Here is a 21,751-nt window from a genome sequence, read left to right as displayed (position 1 = left end):
CACTGGGAACCTGCTGAAAGTATCTTTAGTTAATGACTTCATCTTTCATATGTGCAATTCATTGTTGAAAACTGACTTGTTTCTGAATTGTTCTGATGGGCTATAAAGCAAGCCTGCTTCTTTTGTTTGTTTAACCTCTGCAGAGAACTGTTCAAACATGCTGAAACATGCATGTTTCACCTAAAAGGTCTGAAGAAACGAGTCTCCTTTGTCCCTCCACACAAATAGATAGAGTGGACTTTGGAGCTGTGACTGTGCTGTTTGAAACCTCCACCTCCTAATCATGTGGGACACCATTGGTATAAAAGGCCTGTGCTTGAGATGAGGCTCCAGTCTCGTCTGAGTACTCACCATCTCCGAACAGGAGAGCTTCAGGGGACCCATCATGGGGGATGAAAAGCTCTGCTTTCTGCTGCTTTTAAGCACTCTTGCCTTGACTTGTAAGTATCATTTTAAGTAGTCTGTACTGTATAGTATTATTAAGTATGTAATAGTGAGTAAGCAGTAGTATGTACTGTACTGGAATATTTATCAAACAGGAGGGGCAGGGGTGTCCAGGTAGCGCAGCTGTCAATTCCGTTGCCTACCAACACTGGGATTGCTGGTTTGAATCCCCGCGTTACCTCCGGCTTGGTCGGGCATCCCTACAGACACAATTGACTGTGTCTGTGGGTGGGAAGTCAGATGTGGGTATGTGTCCTGGTCGCTGCACTAGCCCCTCCTCTGGTCGGTTGGGGCACCTGTTCGAGGGGGAGGGGGAACTGGGGGAATAGCGTGATCCTCCTACGCGCTACGTCCCCCTGGTGAAACTCTTCACTGTCAGGTGAAAAGGAGCGGCTGGTGACTCCACATGTGTCGGAGGAGACATGTGGTAGTCTGCAGACCTCCCCAGACCAGCAGAGGGGGTGGAACAGAGATTGGGATGGCTCGGATGAGTGTGATAATTGGCCAAGTACAACTGGGGAGAAAAGGGGCGGGGGGACGGAAGGGCCAGTTTCAAAATTTGGATGGCGTTTCTCCATGCAAAGTCAGTTTAGTCCAGGAAACCAGCCCTAAATGTTCAAATATGAATAATTCTGGACAAATGTTCTTTAGCTGAGATGGTGTATTGAAATTCAAACAAGCTTCATGATGAGGAACATTTTGCTTTCGATTAGATTTCTGAATGATCCTCTGTGTTGAATATGTGTTCATTACAGATGCTCAGCAGGAAGCGCCATCATGCCTGTGTAAGTTCTAGTATCTTTAAACACTTATTAAAAAAAAATCTGCGCTGGTTTGTGTCAGTTACACTCAAATTATCTTGCAGCAGCCAAAACAGCAGTTTTCAAGAACATAATTCTCAAATTAATCATTTTAAGACTGTGTTTTCTCAATAGTTTATGCTTTTTCATAATTTGTGGAATAACTGATACTGCTCTTTGAGTATAGTAGTTTGTATTTTCTTGCTGTACCGAGATCAGAACTGTATTTTAAAAGCATTTGTATTTTAAAAACCCCATAGTAAACCAAAGGTACAAAGCCTTCCACAAATATGAATACCATTATGAAGCTGAATCCCTGAACGCAATCAACGGCGCATCACATCTCAGGAATGGACCCAAAGCCTTTTGCAAGGTAGGTGCCACATTAGCTTGACAACTGGCTCTGAGATAACTTAATTCTTCAATATACTGAACACAATCTGCACAGCTCTCCTGTACCATCACATGCAAGCCGTGTAATAAAAGTAAAAATGATCTTCCAACAGGTTGTGATCGACATGCCCCAAACTTGCAGCTTCATTGTCCGTACCACAGGCTGCAGCCTGAGTGAGGTGGTCAGCACGGATGTAGAGGGCAACCCTGTGTTCAGACCAGCACCCGGCTCTGATGCCTTCGCTGCTGAAATGGCGAAGTAAGTTATTCTGTTCAGATTGTCCCCCCCCCTTTTTTTTTCCTCCCCAATTGTATCTGGCCAATTACCCCACTCTTCCGAGCCGTCCCGGTCGCTGCTCCACCCCCTCCACCGAGCCGGGGAGGGCTGCAGACTACCACACGCCTCCTCCGATACATGTGGAGTCACCAGCCGCTTCTTTTCACCTGACAGTGAGAAGTTTCACCTGGGGGACATAGTGCGTGGGAGGATCACGCTATTCCCCCCAGTCCCCCTCCCCCTTCAAAGAGGTGCCCCAACCAACCAGAGGAGGTGCTAGTGCAGTGACCAGGACACATACCCATAACTGGCTTCCCACCCGCAGACACGGCCAATTGTGTTTGTAGGGATGCCTGACCAAGCCGGAGGTAACACGAGGATTCGATCCGGTGATCCCTGTGTTGGTAGGCAACTGAATAGACTGCTATGTTACCTGGACACCCCATTTATTTTTTTTAAAACGGATGTGACACCCCATTTAAACCGAGATAATCTGTCATGTGAACATATCCCTCACTAAAACAGTTTGTATACAAGACCTTGGTCTAAAAGTCTCTTGTGTTTCTTTAGATATCCCCTTAAGGTCATGGTTGAAGGTGTGTATGATGTCAAACTTTACCCAGAGGAGGGTGAGACCACAACCATCCTGAACTTCAAGAAGGGTATTATCTCTGCCCTGGCTGTGCCTCTGCTTGAAGAAGACAAAAACAAGAACATGGTAAAAATAGACTTGCATTTCTAAAAAAAAAGTATTTTTTCCCAAGGGAAAATCTAAAGGTTGAATCTACTAAGAATTGTCTGCTCAAGCCCAATGAAGAAAGTAGAATGCTTTTTAAAAAAGGAATATCCTAATCTTTGTTCACATACCTTTTTCCAGCCCACAATCCATGGCATGTGCAAGACCCATTACTCTGTCAATGTGAGACAGGACATTGCTACTGACATCAGCCTCACCAGAGATCTGTCCAGATGTGACAAATTCATACCCATGAGAGACCACACCAGCCCCTTGGCCCTTATCTCTGGCATGGTAAGACATCCTGACTACAGAAATGTTAGCTTGGTTTTTAAATGTGTTCAGAGCCAATGTCTTTGTTTTAGAAATCCTTGAAGGAAACATGAATATCTATGCCTTTTTTTAGCACTACCCTCTTGCTCAGCTAATAAGAAGCACCCAGACATGCAACTATAAGTTTGATAATAAGAGAAAACACATGACCTCTGGATCCTGCATTGAGAACCACATCCTAGTGCCATTCTCTCATAAGTAAGCATATCCTCACACTTTTCTTTCCCAGAGTCTCTCTAACGTCAGTGTAAAATGATAAATGTGATGAAGTTTACGTCTGCAACCGTGTTTTTTCATCCACAGAGGAGAATACGGTGTTACTAATGTTGGCAAACAGGCTCTGACACTGCTTAAAGTTTCCGCCTTCAATGAGAGAGTATTCACACGCAGTATGTATCACATTAGGTTGCACACTTCAAAAAATGCAGCCGATGAAATGTCATTTAAACTCTTAAACCCTCAAAAACTTGAATCACCACTTATGACATCTAATTGCAGATGAGGCCAATGTCAGGGGTCTGCACATGGAGGCTCCTGAGGACAAAAATGTTATCCAGGATAAAGATGCTGGTCTGGCTCTTCTAAGAGAACTGGCAAATCTTCCTGAGACAGAGGGAGAGAGGAGGGCTCACCTCTTCCACAAGCTTGTGAGCATGCTCCGTGGAATGAAGGCTGAGACCCTGAGGTCTGCCATTCCCAAGGCTCTTGAAGTGTCCCGTGCCCTGACCTTCCAGGTTCTGGCCCAATGTGGTACCCCTGAATGCAGTAGTGCCATCATGCAGATCCTCAGGACTTATGACAGCTCCTCACTTGAAGTCGATGCCACCATCTTTGCACTGGGGCTTGTGTCTAATCCCTCACCCCTTCTGATCAACGATATGCTGGAGATGGCTCAGTACAAATCCAGCAAGCCCATCATGTATGCCCTGAGTAATGTTGTTAAGAGGTGAGTTACACGGACTTAACATCTAACCAGTACAATAATGATGTTCTACTGAAGAAGCCTTTTTTCTATCATATAAAAGAAGAAAAAACGTTTGAAATTGGATTATTTTTCTCAAACAGGTTGTACAAGGCTGAAGGGAAACTGATCCCTGAGATCCACTCTGTTGCTGAGTTCATGGCTGCTCAGTTGGGTGACTGCTCCGGAGACAAGGATCACACTTTCATGACTTTGAGGGTGTGTATCACATTTTAATGACTCAAAAAAATCAAATGAACACCAAACAAGCAGGCAGGATAATCCTCTGTCTTTGATTTTAGGTTATTGGAAACATGGCTGCAGCCATGGGTGATGCCAGCCCTGCCTTGAGGACAGCTGTGATGAAGTGTGTGAACCAGCCAGCTGCTTCCCCAACAGTCCAGCAGGCTGCCATCCAGGCCTTCAGACTGACTCCTGTTCCTGAGGAGGCAAGTCAAATTGTCAAGCCTGTTAGTTTTTAGATATGACAGACAGAACATCATCAAGGATATTATTTAATCTCTTGTTGAAATTTAAATAAGGACATTTTTCTGTCACAGGGCAGAGAGGTTCTCATGCAGGTTCTTCTGGACAGTGCTAACCCCCTGCAGAAACGTGTTGCTGCATACCTGATCCTGATGAAAGACCCCCAGGCAAGTGAACTGGCTCAGCTCGTGGCTGCCTTGCCTGCTGAGCAGGACCAACAGGCAAAGAGCTTTGTCATCTCCCACATAACCAACATCTTGTCTTCAACTGAGCCTGAGACCCAAGAGTAAGTGAAGCATCTTTACATCATTGTTACTTTTCCCATAATGCAATATGTAGAATGGACCCCTTCAATCTCTCTTAATCCTGACCATCAGAGGTTACACATTTTTTCTATATGTCAAATAGGTTGAGGCAGAAGATTTTAGCTGCCCTGCAGGATAATGAGATTGGACCTGTCATGGATCCCACCAAGTTCTCTCGCAACTACAAGATTGGCTCAGTGGAAAGCAACATGATTTTTGAGGGCACAAACTTCCTGCCCAAGGAGTTTATGCTTGAGATGACCCTGAAAGCTTTTGGCTATGACATTGATATGATGGAGGTAAACATTCAAACTATTTAATGTAGAACTGATTCAGACAGCCTTCTATCTGTTCAGTTGGAATGCTAACAATCTAAACTTGGTTACCCTTTAAGATTGGCATGGAGGGAAAAGGATTTGAGCCAACTGTTGAAGCCTTGTTTGGAGAGAATGGATTCTTCCCTGATACCACCCTGAAGACCATGTACTTCATCTCTGACAACATGCCCCTTGGGTTTAGTGAGGTCCTGAAGAACATCCTGCCCTCTCTGAAGAATGACAGACAGAAAAGACAGGTATTCAGAGCATTTTTTTTAACTTTTGTAAACTCTTCAAACTAAATACCACTGCTATTGCAAAACTCACTTGTAGCATGGTGTAAATGTTTTGTAACAACATATACTTGTCCATAGGCTTCCCAGAGCCTGATGAGGGAAATTGGGCGCAACATTAACAAACTGGTGAGGGAACTGAAGAGCCAGGAGTCCCCTGAAGCTATGGTTTATTTGAGATTGTTAGGAAATGAGCTGGGATACCTAAAGACCAATGACATGGAGGAGATGGCCTACTCTGCTGCCATGATGATTGAGAGCATGCTCAAGATGTTCCCAACTGATGTAAGTACATGCAAACAAAACAAACACCTTACACTCGCAATGATACAATTTCTACTGAACACAGTTCTCACGGACAGCTTCACAAATTGTTGCTCTTTTAGGTATTTGTATTCTTTATGTCTTCTTGTGTGTATTTTGTAACCGTGTCTCGTTCATTATGCTACAGCTGATGAAAGGATTGATGACTAAGACCGACAACAAAATCTTTGCTCACTACATTTTCATGGACAATGAATTCTTTCTGCCCACTGCCACTGGTATACCTCTGAGGATTGCCTTGTCTGGTACCTTCACGCCTGGTATCAAGGGAGGACTTAACTTTGCTCATGACATGGTAATGGCATATATCCTTTCAACACAAGAGTCTATTTTTATCTTTGAATAATATATTTTAGCTCAACAGCTCTTTATACTCCCACCCTTTTATTTTTAAATAGAACGAGGTTAATTTCATGCCATCCGCTGGCATTGAGTTTGTGACTCGAGTGGGTTCCCATATCCCTGATTATGTCAACTCTGGACTGGAGATGCACACCAATCTTTTCCATGAGAGTGGGCTGACTGCCAAACTCTCCATTGGAAGCAATCATGTCAAGCTGACCATTCCTCCTCCTAGACATCCTACCAAGCTTCTCAGTATCACGTAAGCTGAACAGATTTTACACTCAACTTGTCAAGACGAGTTTCATACCTGTATCTCTAATAATAAGTTATGCTGTTTTCATGTTCATGTTTTCAAGAGAATTTCCATAACCTGTGACTGCAAGAATCTGAACTTTACTACATCTCAATTATATAGCAATACCCTGGTGGCAGTGACTGGTGCAGAAGTAAAGACTATCCCCCCTGTGGTGAAGGACAATGTTGATGTTAAGGCATGCAGTCCCTTCTTTGCTGGAATGGAGTATTGCACTGTTATGCAGTATAATGATGCTTTCTCTCATGAGACAACCCCCTACTTCCCTTTCACTGGAGACAGCAAGTAAGCAAGGACTTCTAAATCACATAAGTTACCTAAAGCAAAATATTTGCCTTATCAGAGTTAATATGGCAAATTGATTAATCAATTAAAATATTTGAATAGGATGGCTATAGAACTCCATCCAACTGGTGATGTCGTTGACTACACAGCCACCATTGCCTATGAACTCCTCAAGGAGGGAGAAGAGGGCCGCCAAAAAGTTGACATGGTAAAGATGATCCTGAGAGCTGAAGGTAAGGGCTAAGCTAAACAGTTATCTTCATTATTACTAAACCTATCTAATTCATTTGATGGAGACTTTATGTTTGACTGTTTTGTTCAACTGTCATCAAGTTGGCTGGTTCAAGTCCTATCTCTCGGGGAGATTGTTTAGATATCTTAGAGGGGAGAAGTGTCCAAACTGCGCAGCTTTTCCACCAGGGTACCTCAAGCGTCAGTGCTTGGTCCCCTCCTCTTCTCAATATACACCTCCTCACTCGGTGCAATCATCCGCTCCCATGGTTTCTCATACCATTGCTATGCTGACGATTCCCAGTTCTTCCTATCATTCCCGCCAGATGACCTCACAGTCTCGGCACGAATATCATCATGCCTTGCTGATATCTCTGCATGGATGAAAGTATGCCATCTTCAGCTTAAACGATCTAAGACTGAGTTCCTTGTCATCCCAGCCAGTCCATCCTTACAACAGATCAATATCCAGCTTGGATCAGCCCAACTCATGCCCAAAAAGTCGACCCAAAACCTGGGTGTCATGATTGATGACCAATTAACCTTTAAGGGTCATGTGGCCTGAATTGATCGGTCGTTCTGATTTGCCTTGTACAACATCAGGAAAATTAGACCCCACCTGTCTGAGCATGCAGCACAACTCCTGGTACAGGCTGTTGTTATATTACGCATTGACTACTACAACTCCTTACTGGCAGATCTCCCTGCATGCACTTTCAAACCTCTGCAAATGATCCAGAACGTGGCGGCGTGTCTGATCTTCAACCAACCCAAAACAGCACATGTCACTCTGCTGTTCATATCCCTCCACTGGCTCCTAGTTGCTGCCCGCATCAAATTCAAAACCTTAATGCTGGCATACAAAACAGCAACTTAAATTTCTTCCTGCCAAACACCCTCATTCAGGTCTGCACTCAGTCTCACTCACTACACTCTGCCAATGAAAGGCGCCTGGCACTTCTGCCAAAATGGGGCCCTAAGTCATTAGCCAGACTTCTCTTCTGTAGTTCCCCAGTGGTGGAATGAGTTACCAAACTCTATTCAATCTGCTGAGTCCCTCTCAATCTTTAAGCAGAAGATAAAGACCCAGCTCTTTCTCGAACACCTCCACACCTGATGGTATTAAAAAAACAAAATTGCTTCAATGCACCTTTGTCTTTGTGCACTGCGTGTTAACACCTATGTCCTATCGGACTGGAACCTTGTTTTTTGTTTGTTTGTTTTTTAAATTTACTGGCATTGTCACCTCCTGACTAGATCCTTGCTTGTGTTGTATTAACTCTCAGATGTACATCATTTTGGATAAAAGCGTCTGCTAAATGAAAGTGTAAATTGTAAATCATCAGGTGCAGAGCCCACTGAAGCCACAGCAACTGTAAAATACAACAGAAGAAAGCATGTCCTCACCACTGACATCCAGATACCTGACTACGATGTGGAGGCTGGATTAAGGCTGGGAGTCCTCACCAGCAACACAAAGGGCAAAGCAACTCACTCCATTTCCCTGGACCTCATTAACAAGAATATCCCTCAGCTCTCTCTGGTTGGCCGTGCCAAGTAAGAAATCAGTTATTTTATCATGAGATAGATGAAATGATATCACCCTCAGCTTTTCAAAATTTCTGACTCATTGGTCCCATTTTCTTAGTCTGAAGGCCATGAAGCAAGCTATGCTGGAAGTCCAGCTTCTTATCCCCTCCATCAAGGCTGATGCCACTGCCACAGCCAACCTGAAGCTTGGTGAGAAAAAGGAATTAGAGCTCAAGAGTGATATCAAGTTCCTGGAGACAACCTCTGAGCAGAAGATCACAGTGAAATATGGTAATGTGTCTTTAATTTATGAGACTTAATTAGATCCAATTAGACTTGATGACATTTGATCAGATTTTTAGGCGCGGGTGCTTAATTTTGTTCAGAGAAATTGAGCAATATACTTAAAATTGTTCTTCTGACAGCTCACTCCATTGCATTTCATAAAACTTTTCTTCATAATATAGATGATGACAAGATTGAGGCTGAAGTAAAATCTGACATGAACTCTAAGATCCTGGACATCCTTCCAAATGAAGACTTGATTAACAAGTATGTCAATCAAGTTCTTAACATGCGGGTCGGGGAGACTGACATGAGGGTCCGTCACATCATTACCAAGTCTGTGGAGGTAAAAAACTTTTATAGATATTTTGGTCAATAGATTTTGAGTTTTAAATTTTCTGTGAAAGTAAAATAAGTGTGTGTGTGTGTGTGTGTGTGTGATTTTTTTTTGTCAGGCAACAAATAACTACATGGAAAAGTCCGCTTTCCACATCCCCTACATTCAGAACTTCAAAGTCCCTGAAAAGCTGACAATTGCTCGGCCAGAGAAACTGTTCATGAATGTGTAAGTCAAACAAATGCAAGGCTTGTCATGCTGAGATTGTTATCATTCAAAATAACTGACATTTATTGTTTTTCACAACAGCGAGTCAAAGGCAGTCTACCACTTCAACAACGAGCGCTTTACCATTGCTATTCCTCTTCCACTTGGAGGAAAGTCAACAGAAGATCTGAACTTCCCACCTGCCTTGAGCACCCCTCACCTCTCTCTGCCACAGTTTGGTCTTGAGATCGTCTCCATGAAGATTCCCATCCCTGAGCTTTTTGTCCCTGAGAGCCTTACGGTGTCAGTGCCTCTCTTTGGTAAAGCTGAGGTTTCAGCTGAAATCGAGAGCAACCTGTATGACTTGGAGGTCTCGATGACTGCTGGAAAAGATGTTGTAGAGACACCAAGCTACTCAGCCATGTTTGATGTGAAAGGAACGTCACCATTGGATATCTTCTCATTTAAGTTTGATGGTACTTGAGTATATAGTATCTTCAATTAATTCAAATTCTCTAACAAGGTTATTGTGTTTGTCTCACCACAGTTACAGAGACTATTGCACAGATTTATTTTTGACATATCTTGCATTACAACTGACACTTTTTTAAATTGTTGGGTTTTTTCTGTGTTTCAATAGGCTCTGGCATGCTGTCCAACTCTGAGTCCATCAAGGCCCAGTTGAAAAGCTCTTTAGCCCATAAGTTCCTTGAAGCCAGTATTACCGTTGTGGAGGATGGAATCATCACAGACAAAATCAGTGTGAAATCCAGCAGTAAGATGGAAGCCCAAAGTCCCTTCGGTCTCAATATTGCATTAGAGCATACTGGCATGGTTGATCTCAACACTGAACAAATCTCTGCTGATAGCAATCTAGAGGGAAGAGTCAAAGCTGGACCCATATATGGCAACACAGTTTCTACTCAGTCTTTCACCATTTTCCCATTCAAGCCGGAAGCAAAGATTGATTCTTCTCTAAAGATTGACTCCACAATTGTTCAGGTCCAAAACACCATTGTAGCAAACTTCTTTAATGGTGAACTCTCTGTTGTGTCCAATACAAATGCTTTTGAAGATGTCCTGACACACGTTGCTGAGCTTTCCTTCAGAGAACAAAAGCTTTCAATGAAATCTGACGCAAACACCTTTGCTATTGGCATGAAGATCCGCCATCAAGCAGAGGCCACTGCTGGCCAAGGCTCAGTCTTCGTCAAGGTGGAGACCAATGCTGACCACTCTGAAAACCACATCTACTCTCTGCTGACTACTTCTCTGGATGCCAATGGTCTGGCTGTAAACAGTGATGCTGCTGTGAAGCTCCTTCAGAATGAGGCTACTCACAAGGCTACTCTGACAATGAACAAAGATGGTTTGACCACAAGTGGAAAAAACACCCTGAAGAGCCCCTTGACCCTAGAGAACACCTACAGTGCTGGACTGGATGCCTCTAAGGCTACTCTGTCCATTAACAACAATGCTGCACTGCTTGACATCAAGATTGATAATGCTAACACTTTGACCATCACTCCCTCTAATTTTGACTTCAAATCGAAAGCTGAAAGTACTTTCACTGAGCATGCCTCCTACACTCATGACATCGCCATCCACCTGAAGCCCTACACTGCTTCTGCAAATATGAATAACAATCTGAAGCTTCTGTCCACCAGCTTCGTTAATGAAGCTCAGTTGATGGCAGAGCCCTACAGGATGGACCTAATTGGAAGCATGAAATCTATCTATGGTGAGGAGGAAGTCAAGCATACTTATCAGATCAATTATGCTGACTTGACAGCCAGTGCTAAGTGCAGCACCACTGGGAAACTCTTTGGAACTCACATGAGCCAAAACACAGGGCTTGAAATTATTGGCCTTGCTGTCAGCATTACCAATGATGCACGCTTCAACTCTCAACCAATGCGCTTTGACCACACCATCCGTGCCAGCATTGTTCCCTTTGACTTCTACTTTGATGCCATCTTCAATGCTGATGGTGACCTGACCCTGTACGGAAAACACAGTGGACAGCTCTATGGCAAGTTCCTCCTTAAGGCTCAGCCCCTGGCTTTTGCTACCTCACATGAGTACAGAGGCTCAGTGACCCAGCAGCTCAACAATGGATTCTCCCTGGAGACCACAATGGACAACAACATGGACACACTTCTGACTCCTCAGGAACAGAAGGCCACATTTTTTATCAAAACAAAGTTGAACAACCATGCCCTGAACCAGGAGGTTAATGCCTACAACAATGCAGAGAGGTTTGGTGTGGAAATGTCTAGCACATTTCACACTAGCCTTTTTAATACAGCCTCAAGTGAAAACCAGGAGTATGGTATAGCTGGCTTTCTAAAATATGATAAGAGCACAGAGAGCCACATGATTAACCTGCCTTTCATTGAGAATTTCCCAGCTTTCCTTGAAGACATCAAAACAGTTGTTGTGAGTGTGATGGAGGCATTGCATCACTACATCAATAATGAAGACATTAAGGCCAAATTAGAGGCTTTTCCCCAGCATATGAGTGATTTTTTTGTCGAACTGAACATTGAAGAAAAAGCACTCCAGTTTAAGCAGGATCTGATTGCTTTTACAGAAGAATATGCCTTTACTGCTGAAGACTTGGAGACTTCTCTCCTGAACCTGAAGGCTGGTGTTGAGAAACTCCTGACTGAAATCGTTTCCCATGTAGAAGCTGTATTTTCTACTGTCAAAGAATTGATTGTGAGTAGTACCCTGTCTGAAAATGTGGTCAAGAAAGTCAACCAGCAGTTGGACATCCTCCTCAAAGATTATGACATCAAGGCTAGTATTGCTGCTGTTATTGATCGCATGGAAAATACAATCAAACAAATAGACATGCAAAAACTTACTGCAACTAGTCTTGCCTTCCTGCGTGATTTTGATAATGATTTTGGAATCACATCAAAGTTGGAGATGATTTTGAGCAAGTTGAAGCAGTTCATTGAGAACTTTGACATTATCAAGCTTTCTGACGATCTAAAGAGCTTTATTTTATCTCTTAACCTTGAGGCCCATATTGAGGAGTTTATGGCAAAGATTCCAACAAACTACTTTGGCAAAACAGTTGAAACTCTCAGAGAGTTTATTCAGAATTTTGGCATCCCTGAAAAGATCAACACATTCCATGCTAATCTGAGAGAGATGATTTTAAAGTTCAAGATTGACAAGAAGGTTGAGGTCATCTTGGAAAAGGTTGTCGAGCTCATCAAGCAATTCAACATTGATGAGACTGTCCAATTTGTAGCTAATAAGCTGAAAGCCATTCACATCCCTACAAAACTCATGCAGACCATGGAAGAAGCTATCAACTATCTGAAGGCCACTGAAATAAAGGATTTAATAGCGCAACTTAATTTTTACCTTGACACCATTCTGCAAAAGCTGAAGTCTTTCAATTACAATGCTTTTGCGGATGAAGTAAATCTACTAATTCATGGTTATGTTAAAAATGTGAATGAGTTTATTAGGGCACTAGAAATCCCCCAAAAACTTGAAGCCACAAGAGAATTTGTCAACTTCATCTTGTCTTCTTTTATGGGCTTCACGGAGCAATTGAGAGAAATAAGAATCGCAGAAATTACTAAAATTGTAAAAGACATAATGAACCGTGCCCTCTTTAACGACTTGAGGAAATTTGTTGAAACTCTTAAACAGGGTATTATTGAAATTGATGTCAAAGCTGAGGTTACCTCTTGCTTACAGCTGGCGAGCAAGTTATATACAAATTCCATGACCATCATTGAAGAAATTTCCATCAATATGTTTGAGGTCATTCAAAAGGTGACTGAGCAAAAAATCTTCAGTGAGGTTAAGCAAATCTTTGAGGGGTTCATCACTGGACTGAGATCAGCTGAATTGGACATACCATCTTGGACATTACCCCTGACTGACCTTGTTTTGCCCTCCATGAAGCTCAGAATGGGTCAACTTCATAAAATGGAAATCCCTACACAGCTGGACATCCCTGAGTTTACCATCTTGGGCTTCCATACTGTGACGGCAACCACCATCTCCTTTGATGATATTAGGCAAAGAATCATTGAGCTTATTGATTTCATCGTTAACTTTGAGATTGAGATACTTGACATGGATGCTTTCTTTGGAGATATGACCATGAATTACCTCCCTGCCCTGCCTGAGATTTTCCTCCCGGAGATTAACTTTGTAGAACTCTCTTTCCCATATCTCCCTAATGTCCCTGCAGAGAAACTTATTGAGACTCTACAGATTTCAGAGATCAAGCTGCCAATAATCCCTTCTGAAATCACGATTCCAGGATTTGGCAAATTGTATGGTGAAGTTAGAGCCAACTCTCCCATCTACACTATTAGGACTGCTGCTCAGCTGCAGAGCTCTCTTGATGGTGAGAATAATCGTGAGCTGACAGCTTTTTTGACTTCCCATGCAACATCTCCCAGCTATGAGATGCTTATCTTTAACTTGGATAGCACTGCTCGCATTGCTGTCCCCAACATGCATCATGTAATAGCTGCTGAGACCATTAAGTTCACTCATTCTGCTCTTGTAATGGAACACCAAGCATCTGTGACCTTCTATGACCTCTCTGCCCAGGCCCGAGCCAAGACAACAGTAAAGGCAACCTCTGCAATTTACAGTGCTGAGTTTGTTAATGAAGCCGTCTTTGCAACAAAGGGTGGTCTGTCTGGTACTATTGATACCACCTACAATCATATGCTCAACCTCCCCATGATTTATCTTAACAGTGAGGCAGCTCTGACTCAAAAAGCTGTTGTCCGCCAAGATGGTACCACCATTACCCTGACCATTGGAAATGAGGGCACTGCTAAATTCAACTCTCATGACAGCACCCACAGGAGTGACCTGCACTTCACCATCAATCCAAGTATGACAAAGTTGACCTTCACAAGTGATACAGACACTGTCCCTCTAAAGACAAAACAAACTCTGAGTATTGACTCAGTCATTTTCAGCTATATTAAATTTGAAGCCCGCTCTGAGGCAGAAGGCCCAGCAATTAAGAACAGCCTGCTGGTGATAAACGGAAATGCCAACCTTCATGATATGAGATTTGAGCTGACGGCAAACCATGACACAGAGCTGGTCGGTGCCATTAGTGGAGTCCTGTCTAATGCAATCAATGTTGTTGCACAGCCCATTGAGGTTGCATTTGACTTCCAGAACAAGGGCAACACCAAAGTCAGCCTCTATAATGCTTTTACTGCCAAGATTGATCTTCAGAATGACTATTCAGGAATCTTCAAGCCTGCCACACAAAAGATTAACACTATAGTTCTGGCCCGCCTCAATCAATATAAATTGTTCTGTAACTTCACTGTTGACAACAATGACATGGAGGCTGGCATCCTGGCTGCTGTAGATGTTGAGACTAATCTTGATTTCCTGACAAGGCCTATCAACCTCCCTGAAATTAATCTTCCTTTTGCTGGCATCCAAACCCCAGCCATCAATGGTCTGAACTTATATGAGCACACTGGATTAAAGCACATCTTGACTACAACTGAGCAGACTTTTGATGTTGATGCCAAGATTGTGTACCAGAAGAGCAAGAACTCCCCCCTTGTCGATGTGATGAATCTGTTTCAGATTCCTTCTCTGGGTAACCTGATCACAGAGCTGTCTTTCAAGTCTGCCATCATCAATGTGAATGTCAATGCTGGACTGTATGCCGAGGATGATCTCGTGTTCCGTCTGGGAGCAAACACAGCCTCTGTGTTCGAGGCCCTGAAGGCAAAACTTGATGGCACCACCAGTCTGACCACCAAGAGAGGAATCAAGTTGGCCAATTCCCTGTCCCTGGAGAATCGTCACATTGAGGGAACTCATGACAGTGCCGTCAGTGTAAACACTGAAACTTTTGAAACAGCTGTTTCTGTAGCTACAGCTGCCAAGATTACTCTACCTATCCTCAACATGGAAGTAAACCAGAACCTCATCGCAGACACAAAATCCAAAGCAAACACTGTCTCCACTTTCAAGCTGAGGGGTGATTTCAATGTGCCCATGATCAAGGCTGTTGGAAAAGTAGGGGCTGATCACAGCCTGAAACTCGAGGGAACTTTAGAATACATATCCATAGAATCAATCACTAAAGCAAACACTGATAGTAGAGTCCTTGAGAACCTTCTGATTTTGGGAGTCCTGGACAATGAAGTTAATCTGTACTTGAATAGTGATGGCCTGCGTTCGACATCCAAGGTCATTTCTGATGTCAAACTCCACCATGGTTTCTCCAAAGTCATTAGCATGGATATAAATGAGAACCTGGCTGTTGAGGCTTCCATGAGCCGCGTGTATGGACTGCTGAGGTTTACAGGCAACAATGAAGCTAACATTTTCACCTTCAACACCAAGGGAAAGCATGTTGCACAGGCTACTGTTGATATTGCACCAACCTCCTCGCTGACTGCTGATGTTCAGATTGATGTGTCTCAGCCAAGCAACCTGGGAGACCTCACTATCTTTAAGAAAACAATGGTTGAGCTGACGTATCCCAAGCAGATGATCTCTTTTGATGGGAAGATTGTCACCCCAGCATACGCCACAAATGTGAAAGCTGAAGTGGAGGGTGACGCACCTGTCTTCAAAGGCACCTTCAAGTCCTCTGCAACCTCAGTTGTTCCTTTCTTGGATTATGACCTGGAATGTGAGTTTTTACATTTCTGATAAATAACAGAGAAACATTTGCATTTTAATGAACTACATCTTTGTACATTTCTATTCTGACATATTTGCCTAAAACATTTGGGTTCCACAGCTGCCATCACTACAAGCTTTGAAAATACTGGCCTGAGCCTAACTGGTAAAGCTTTGTTCAACCATGCTGACCTGACTATGGAGATTCAGCATGTTCTCTCTCATTATATGAGGTAACACTTTTGCGCTTATCATTTTTCCTTATAAATTTGTGGTTTTAATGTCATATAATGACATGTTTTTTTTCTTTCTCTGTCCCAGAAAAAGACACCAAGGTGATCCAAGGTAAATTTTTTCCATATACACATATACATATACATACATGCACATGCACACACACGCACACACACGCGCACGCACACACACACACACACACACACACACACACACACACACACACACACACACACACACACACACACACACACACACACACACACACACATATTCAGAATAGTAACTAATACAAAGCTGATAATTCATGTTTGTCTATTTAGTGGCTCACGCCACACCTTCAATGTGGACATCACAAGCCCCATCTTCACGGATGTGAATTTCCGCTACTCTGCCCGGAAAGATGGAATCAGCACATCTGTATCCATCCCATCTAGTGGCTTCCTTGGTCTTCAGTTCCATGGCAGACTCCCCTCTCAGATGAGTGGCAGGCTCTATGGTCGCTATGCTGTGAGTGTCTCTCATTGTTGTTTTATTCATACAAACAAGTTAGAAAACATTGCAATGATCCAATGGTTTACCTGCATACTATTAGTGAAAATCAGCAAGTTTTCGTTCAATTTGTGCATCTTTTTTTATTCAACAGTCTGCTCCTGAGAATGATGTTGACTTTTTCACAATCCGAGCTTCTGCCAGAGATGCTGATAAGATGAATTTAAAGGTGACCTTCAACTCCGAAGCCCCTGAAATTATGATGTATGGGTTAAAGGAAAGACTCCCTGCCATCACTGCTTCTCTGACCACCTTTGGTGAAAAGTACCAGCTTTTTGGATATGCAGCTATGCTTAAGAGCGCCATCATGAACCACATTGAAGAAGTCTACAACACCGTCAGCAACCATGCCCCACATCTGAGCCAGCTGTCCATCCTCTTCAGAAACACTGTTGTCCAGTATCAGAAGACTGTCCAGGTCTTCTTGGATGCTGCTGTCAAGGTCCTGAGGGAGTCAAGGTTCAAACTACCAGGCTCTTCAAAGATGACCACTCTCCCTGAGGTCCTCAACAAGCTGACCAGCACTATTGTTGTTATGGTAGATTATGCCATCCAGCTGACAGGTGAAAATTTAGAGTATGGTCTCAATGCTGTGAGTCATACGGTTAGTAACGTTCAGGTCACTATGCCCACTGGTGATGTCATGACTGGAGCCCAGATAATTGATCAGCTTAGGAACACAGTGAAGACAACCCTTAGCAACATTTTGAGATTTGTAAAGCACCTGGAGCGTCTAGACATCATCCTAGAAAAGGTTGGTGAAACCATGCAGGCCCTTGTTAACAAAACTCAAGAGTTTGTTGACAACACCCTGAAGTCTGACCTTCTTGAGGTCATGGCGTTCTACATCAACGCTTTCTATAGCAACCTCATAAGCCTGATCAGAGATGCAATGGAGCATGCCAAAAATGCCGTGGGCATTGAACATTCGAGTGATATCACTGATTACGTAATGGATGTTGTCAGATCCACGGTTAACTATTTCACCAACACCATCTATAGTTTTATGAAGCAGGCTCCTGCTGAGCTTAGGGCTTATGTGAAAGTTGAGGGACGTAGGATTGAGATCAACCTTCCATTCTACCTCTACCACTGACAAAGTCTCACGCATAAAAAAAATTAACGCTGTGAAACACTAACATCTCAGAATAAAGTGAGACAGTCATTTGAGCAATAACTAATATTGTTGAGTAACTAACAACCTGTACATAGAATTAATAAAGGCACTGAAATAGTCCTACGTCCATGTCATGTAAATGTGAAATAAAGCCAGCTGCATTGCATTGCATTGTGTATGAATCCTTTTTTCACCCAAAGGGCTTCAATAACTTTCAATTTCTCCTTAGCTTATATATGGGCAGACATTTTTTCTTTTTAGGGTAAGCCTCCCCACATACCCAGCAATATCACAGCAATTAATGAATACTTGATAAAACGTAGTAAAATAAAATGTTATGTAAGATTTCAAGCTATGCAATCTTTCTTATTAGAGCACAAAACCAATAATGTTTTGCATGATAGAGACATGTCCGACTCAGCTATAGCTGAACTTCTATAAAATGAGCGGAAGCATTTCCTACTACAATTTGTTATGGTGAAAAATGATCAAGTACTGTCTCTCACTTCTTCCAATTAGTCTGATACCCTACTTGTTTCCAACAAGGGGTTTGTTGACTATTCTTCTTTAGTATAACAGTGTAGATTGGTCAACACTGGCTGCTGAATTTGTCATTCAATTGCATTTCCAGGCAAGATACCTGACATTACATTATGCTTTCACATCAACAGCTCTGCCAGAGAGGGCCATCCTATTCCCAGTTAACCCCAAGTCTAAGCTTAACCATGTAAACTGTAACAATGAACAGTGCACAGACTGCCTGATCCTAGTTTGACTGTCGTACCAACTCCCATAGTAAAAACATCCCCAGCGTGTCCAGGTGGCATAGCGGTCTATTCCGTTGCCTACCAGCACAGGGATCACCGGTTCGAATCCTGGTGTTACCTCCGGCTTGGTCGGGCGTCCCTACAGACACAATTGGCCGTGTCTGCGGGTGGGAAGCCGGATGTGGGGTATGTGTCCTGGTCACTGCACTAGCAGATATAACAAGGTTGAATGTGTCAGCGTCAGACTATCGTTGGGTTAATTCTTACATGATTTTTCATTGGCAAATGTAACCGGTTATTTTCTTGCCCGGTGTGGGATTCGATACGGGGTGTACTGCACCACAAGGCGACATCACTAACCGCTCGGCTAAAGGGTCAGACCCGCTAGCTTGGGGCTAACGTGTGTTATTAGTAGTTTACAGTCGTCAGCCTCCCCGGAAGCGCGCCCTCGCGCTTTGTCATTCCCGCGCTCCGAAGTGACTCTGAGGATCTGCACACTTCCGGATCCCACAGCTGCCACCAATGTAACCGGTTATTTTCTTGCCCGGTGCGGGATTCGATACGGGGTGTACTGCACCACAAGGCGACGTCACTAACCGCTCGGCTGAAGGGTCAGACCCGCTAGCTAGGGGCTAACGTGTCTTATTAGTAGTTTACACAAATAACAACTCAAGCAGGCTTGCTTGCCTCAGTAGCCCAGACACATTGCCCCATATAGCTTTGAACAACATCAAGTATCCAGCATACTCTAGTCATGGTGTATAGATATTACTGCAAACGGAGAGAAAAGAACCCACGCGGAGTACTGTGAAAATTAATTTCTTACAGCATTGTGAAAATCTAAACATAACTCAAAAAGACCATTACAACAAGGACTCAGAGTCGCAGATGCAAAGCACAAATACTGTGTGATTTTGCTGTGATGAGAATGAAACGAGATCATTGCCTCAATGCCTTGATGCATGCACAATAATCCAGGTAAGAAAATCAAGAAGGTCGAATCAGTTCATCCGGATACAACGTTGTAAAACGTCGTAAAAGCTTTGTAACCAGATGAACTGATTCGACCTTCTTTGATCATTGCCTGAAGTTTGTAAGTGGAGGCAAGTCTGGTATTAATTGTGCATTTTCAACTGTGCAGCCAACGTTACATATTATCTACACAACGTCCTGATTAGATGCTTGACACTGGCATTGTAAAATAGATGCTTTTGCACCGGTTCAAAACAGATAAGGTTAGTTCATCTGACTCATGTCTCTCGCTAACCAACAACCAGAAGAGCAAGCTGACACAGAGTGATTTGTCTGAACACGTTAAAGGTGACAGAGCACGTCTTAGTTGTATCTCTGTTGATGGAGTTTCTGCGAAATCCTCCCACAGCTGAAACTGTATGGGCAACACCAAGTGATAGAATACAAGGGAGAGGCTAAGAGAGAACATTGGCGGGGCTGCAGAAATAATATTGTAGCGAATTCGGGGGACAACGCAACCACAGGAACTGTGGCCGGGAAGCGAACCTGTATCGCCCGCACCGCAGGAGGCATCGCTAACCGCTCGACTAAAGGGTCAGAACCGCAAGTAGCGTGTCTTCTTATCCATGCACGTTACACTACCCCCCTCCTTCGGGAAGCGCGTCCCCGCGCTTAAGCAAAATCAGCTCCTTCACGCCTCAGGGCGCATGCGCTTCCGATGGCCTTACGGTCGCTCCATCCCACTTCTGACACCAATGTAGCGAATTCGGGGGACAACGCAACCACAGCAATTGCCGCGGGCGGGACGCGAACCCGTATCGCCCGCACCGCAGGAGGCATCGCTAACCGCTAGACTAAAGGGTCAGACCCGCCAGCCAGCGGCCAGCGTGTCTTCTTATCCATGCGCGTTACAATATATTTTGCCAATTTTTGGCAATTTAGCGTGTTTTGCTCCCGCCCATGCTACAGTGCAGACATTTTTGCTCCCCGCTTTGCTCTTTGACTTTCCCAAGTTTTCCTTCTTTTTTTGGTTGCTTTTTGCTACTTCTCCACGAGCAGTACTTAACAACTAGATTATTATTCTTTTTATTGCATTGTTGCACAGGTTTATAAGTCAAACAGAACAAAATGTAAACGTGCCTGTGAGTTTCACCCCATGAAAACCAAACCCACCCTCAACCCACCCAACTGCAAACTAAACTGGAGAAGCAAAACAAGCTGATGAAAAAAAAAGTGTGTGTGTGTGTGTGTAGTGAATCGGGAAATATATATATTATATATATATATATATACACACACACACACGCACACACATATACATACATACATACAATACATATACATATATACACACATAAAAGATAATAATCCTAATATATGTATGTATGTATGTATGTATGTATGTATGTATGTATGTATGTATGTATGTGTGTATGTGTGTGTGTGTGTGTATATATATACATACACACATATAAATATATACATACACTCACACACCCACATACATATACATACATATAAATATAAATACATATAAAACAAATAAATAAATGAAAAAGAAAATAGAATTTTTAACAAAATTAAGAAAGAAGGGGATGGGTGAAGGGGACAGGAAAAGAGGGAGGGAGCTCAGCTATTCTCAGGGTCAGGTAGAACTGTCAAATTATTTATATTGTCCAAGAAGGGTCTCCATGTTTTATTAAAGGATCTCAGGGAGCCTTTAAGGGAGAATCTGGTTTTTTCAAGCTTGATCCATTGTAGAACCTCCTTGATGCATCTGTCATGAGTGGGAGGTGAAACGTGTTGCCACCGTAAAAGAACGAGACAACAGGCCAATAAAGCTGTGAAAGCCAGGACTTTTTGCAATTGTACTTCGGAGGGAATGCCAAATATGGCTGTACATGGGTTAGATCAATGATCATGTTATAAGCACCCCCCAGGGTTTCAAATATTTTGTCCAGTCGTCTAGTTGCTTGGGACAGGACCAAAACATATGTATAAGATTAGCGGGTGAGTGTTTACAGCTATTACAAGCGTCACTGATGTTGGGGTACATCTTTGCTAATCTAGCATTGGTATAATGGATTCTATGCAGAATCTTTAATTGTAGCAGGCCAATGCCTGGCACAAACTGAGGACGAGGGGACCAGCTTAAGAATGCGACTCAACCTATCTTCTGGTAGCTCAATACCTAGGTCTAGCTCCCAGGAGTTTTTTTTTTTTGTTTGGGCAAGAAGGCCTGAGTTTAGT

General features: G+C 43.2%; 1 protein-coding gene across 1 annotated transcript; it reads left to right on the top strand.

The window, feature by feature from the left end:
• The first annotated feature begins 385 nt into the window (after positions 1-385).
• Positions 386-17,874, top strand: LOC130125373 (apolipoprotein B-100-like). The gene is made up of 28 exons (XM_056294930.1): positions 386-440; positions 1,200-1,229; positions 1,505-1,617; positions 1,751-1,896; positions 2,485-2,632; positions 2,792-2,944; positions 3,057-3,181; positions 3,287-3,372; positions 3,482-3,929; positions 4,049-4,163; positions 4,247-4,393; positions 4,505-4,716; positions 4,839-5,034; positions 5,130-5,309; positions 5,427-5,630; positions 5,797-5,964; positions 6,068-6,273; positions 6,430-6,612; positions 6,715-6,845; positions 8,190-8,400; positions 8,492-8,664; positions 8,841-9,004; positions 9,114-9,223; positions 9,305-9,678; positions 9,843-15,869; positions 15,981-16,092; positions 16,417-16,603; positions 16,740-17,874. The coding sequence occupies exons 1-28, from the start codon at positions 386-388 to the stop codon at positions 17,739-17,741; spliced, it is 11,406 nt and encodes a 3,801-aa protein (XP_056150905.1). The 3' UTR covers positions 17,742-17,874.
• Positions 17,875-21,751: the final 3,877 nt, after the last annotated feature.

This window comes from Lampris incognitus, chromosome 15 (genome assembly GCF_029633865.1).
Source record: "Lampris incognitus isolate fLamInc1 chromosome 15, fLamInc1.hap2, whole genome shotgun sequence".
Taxonomy (NCBI): domain Eukaryota; kingdom Metazoa; phylum Chordata; class Actinopteri; order Lampriformes; family Lampridae; genus Lampris; species Lampris incognitus.
The sequence above is the reverse complement of the archived record's forward strand: the minus strand, read 5'-3'. Positions and strand labels throughout refer to the sequence as shown.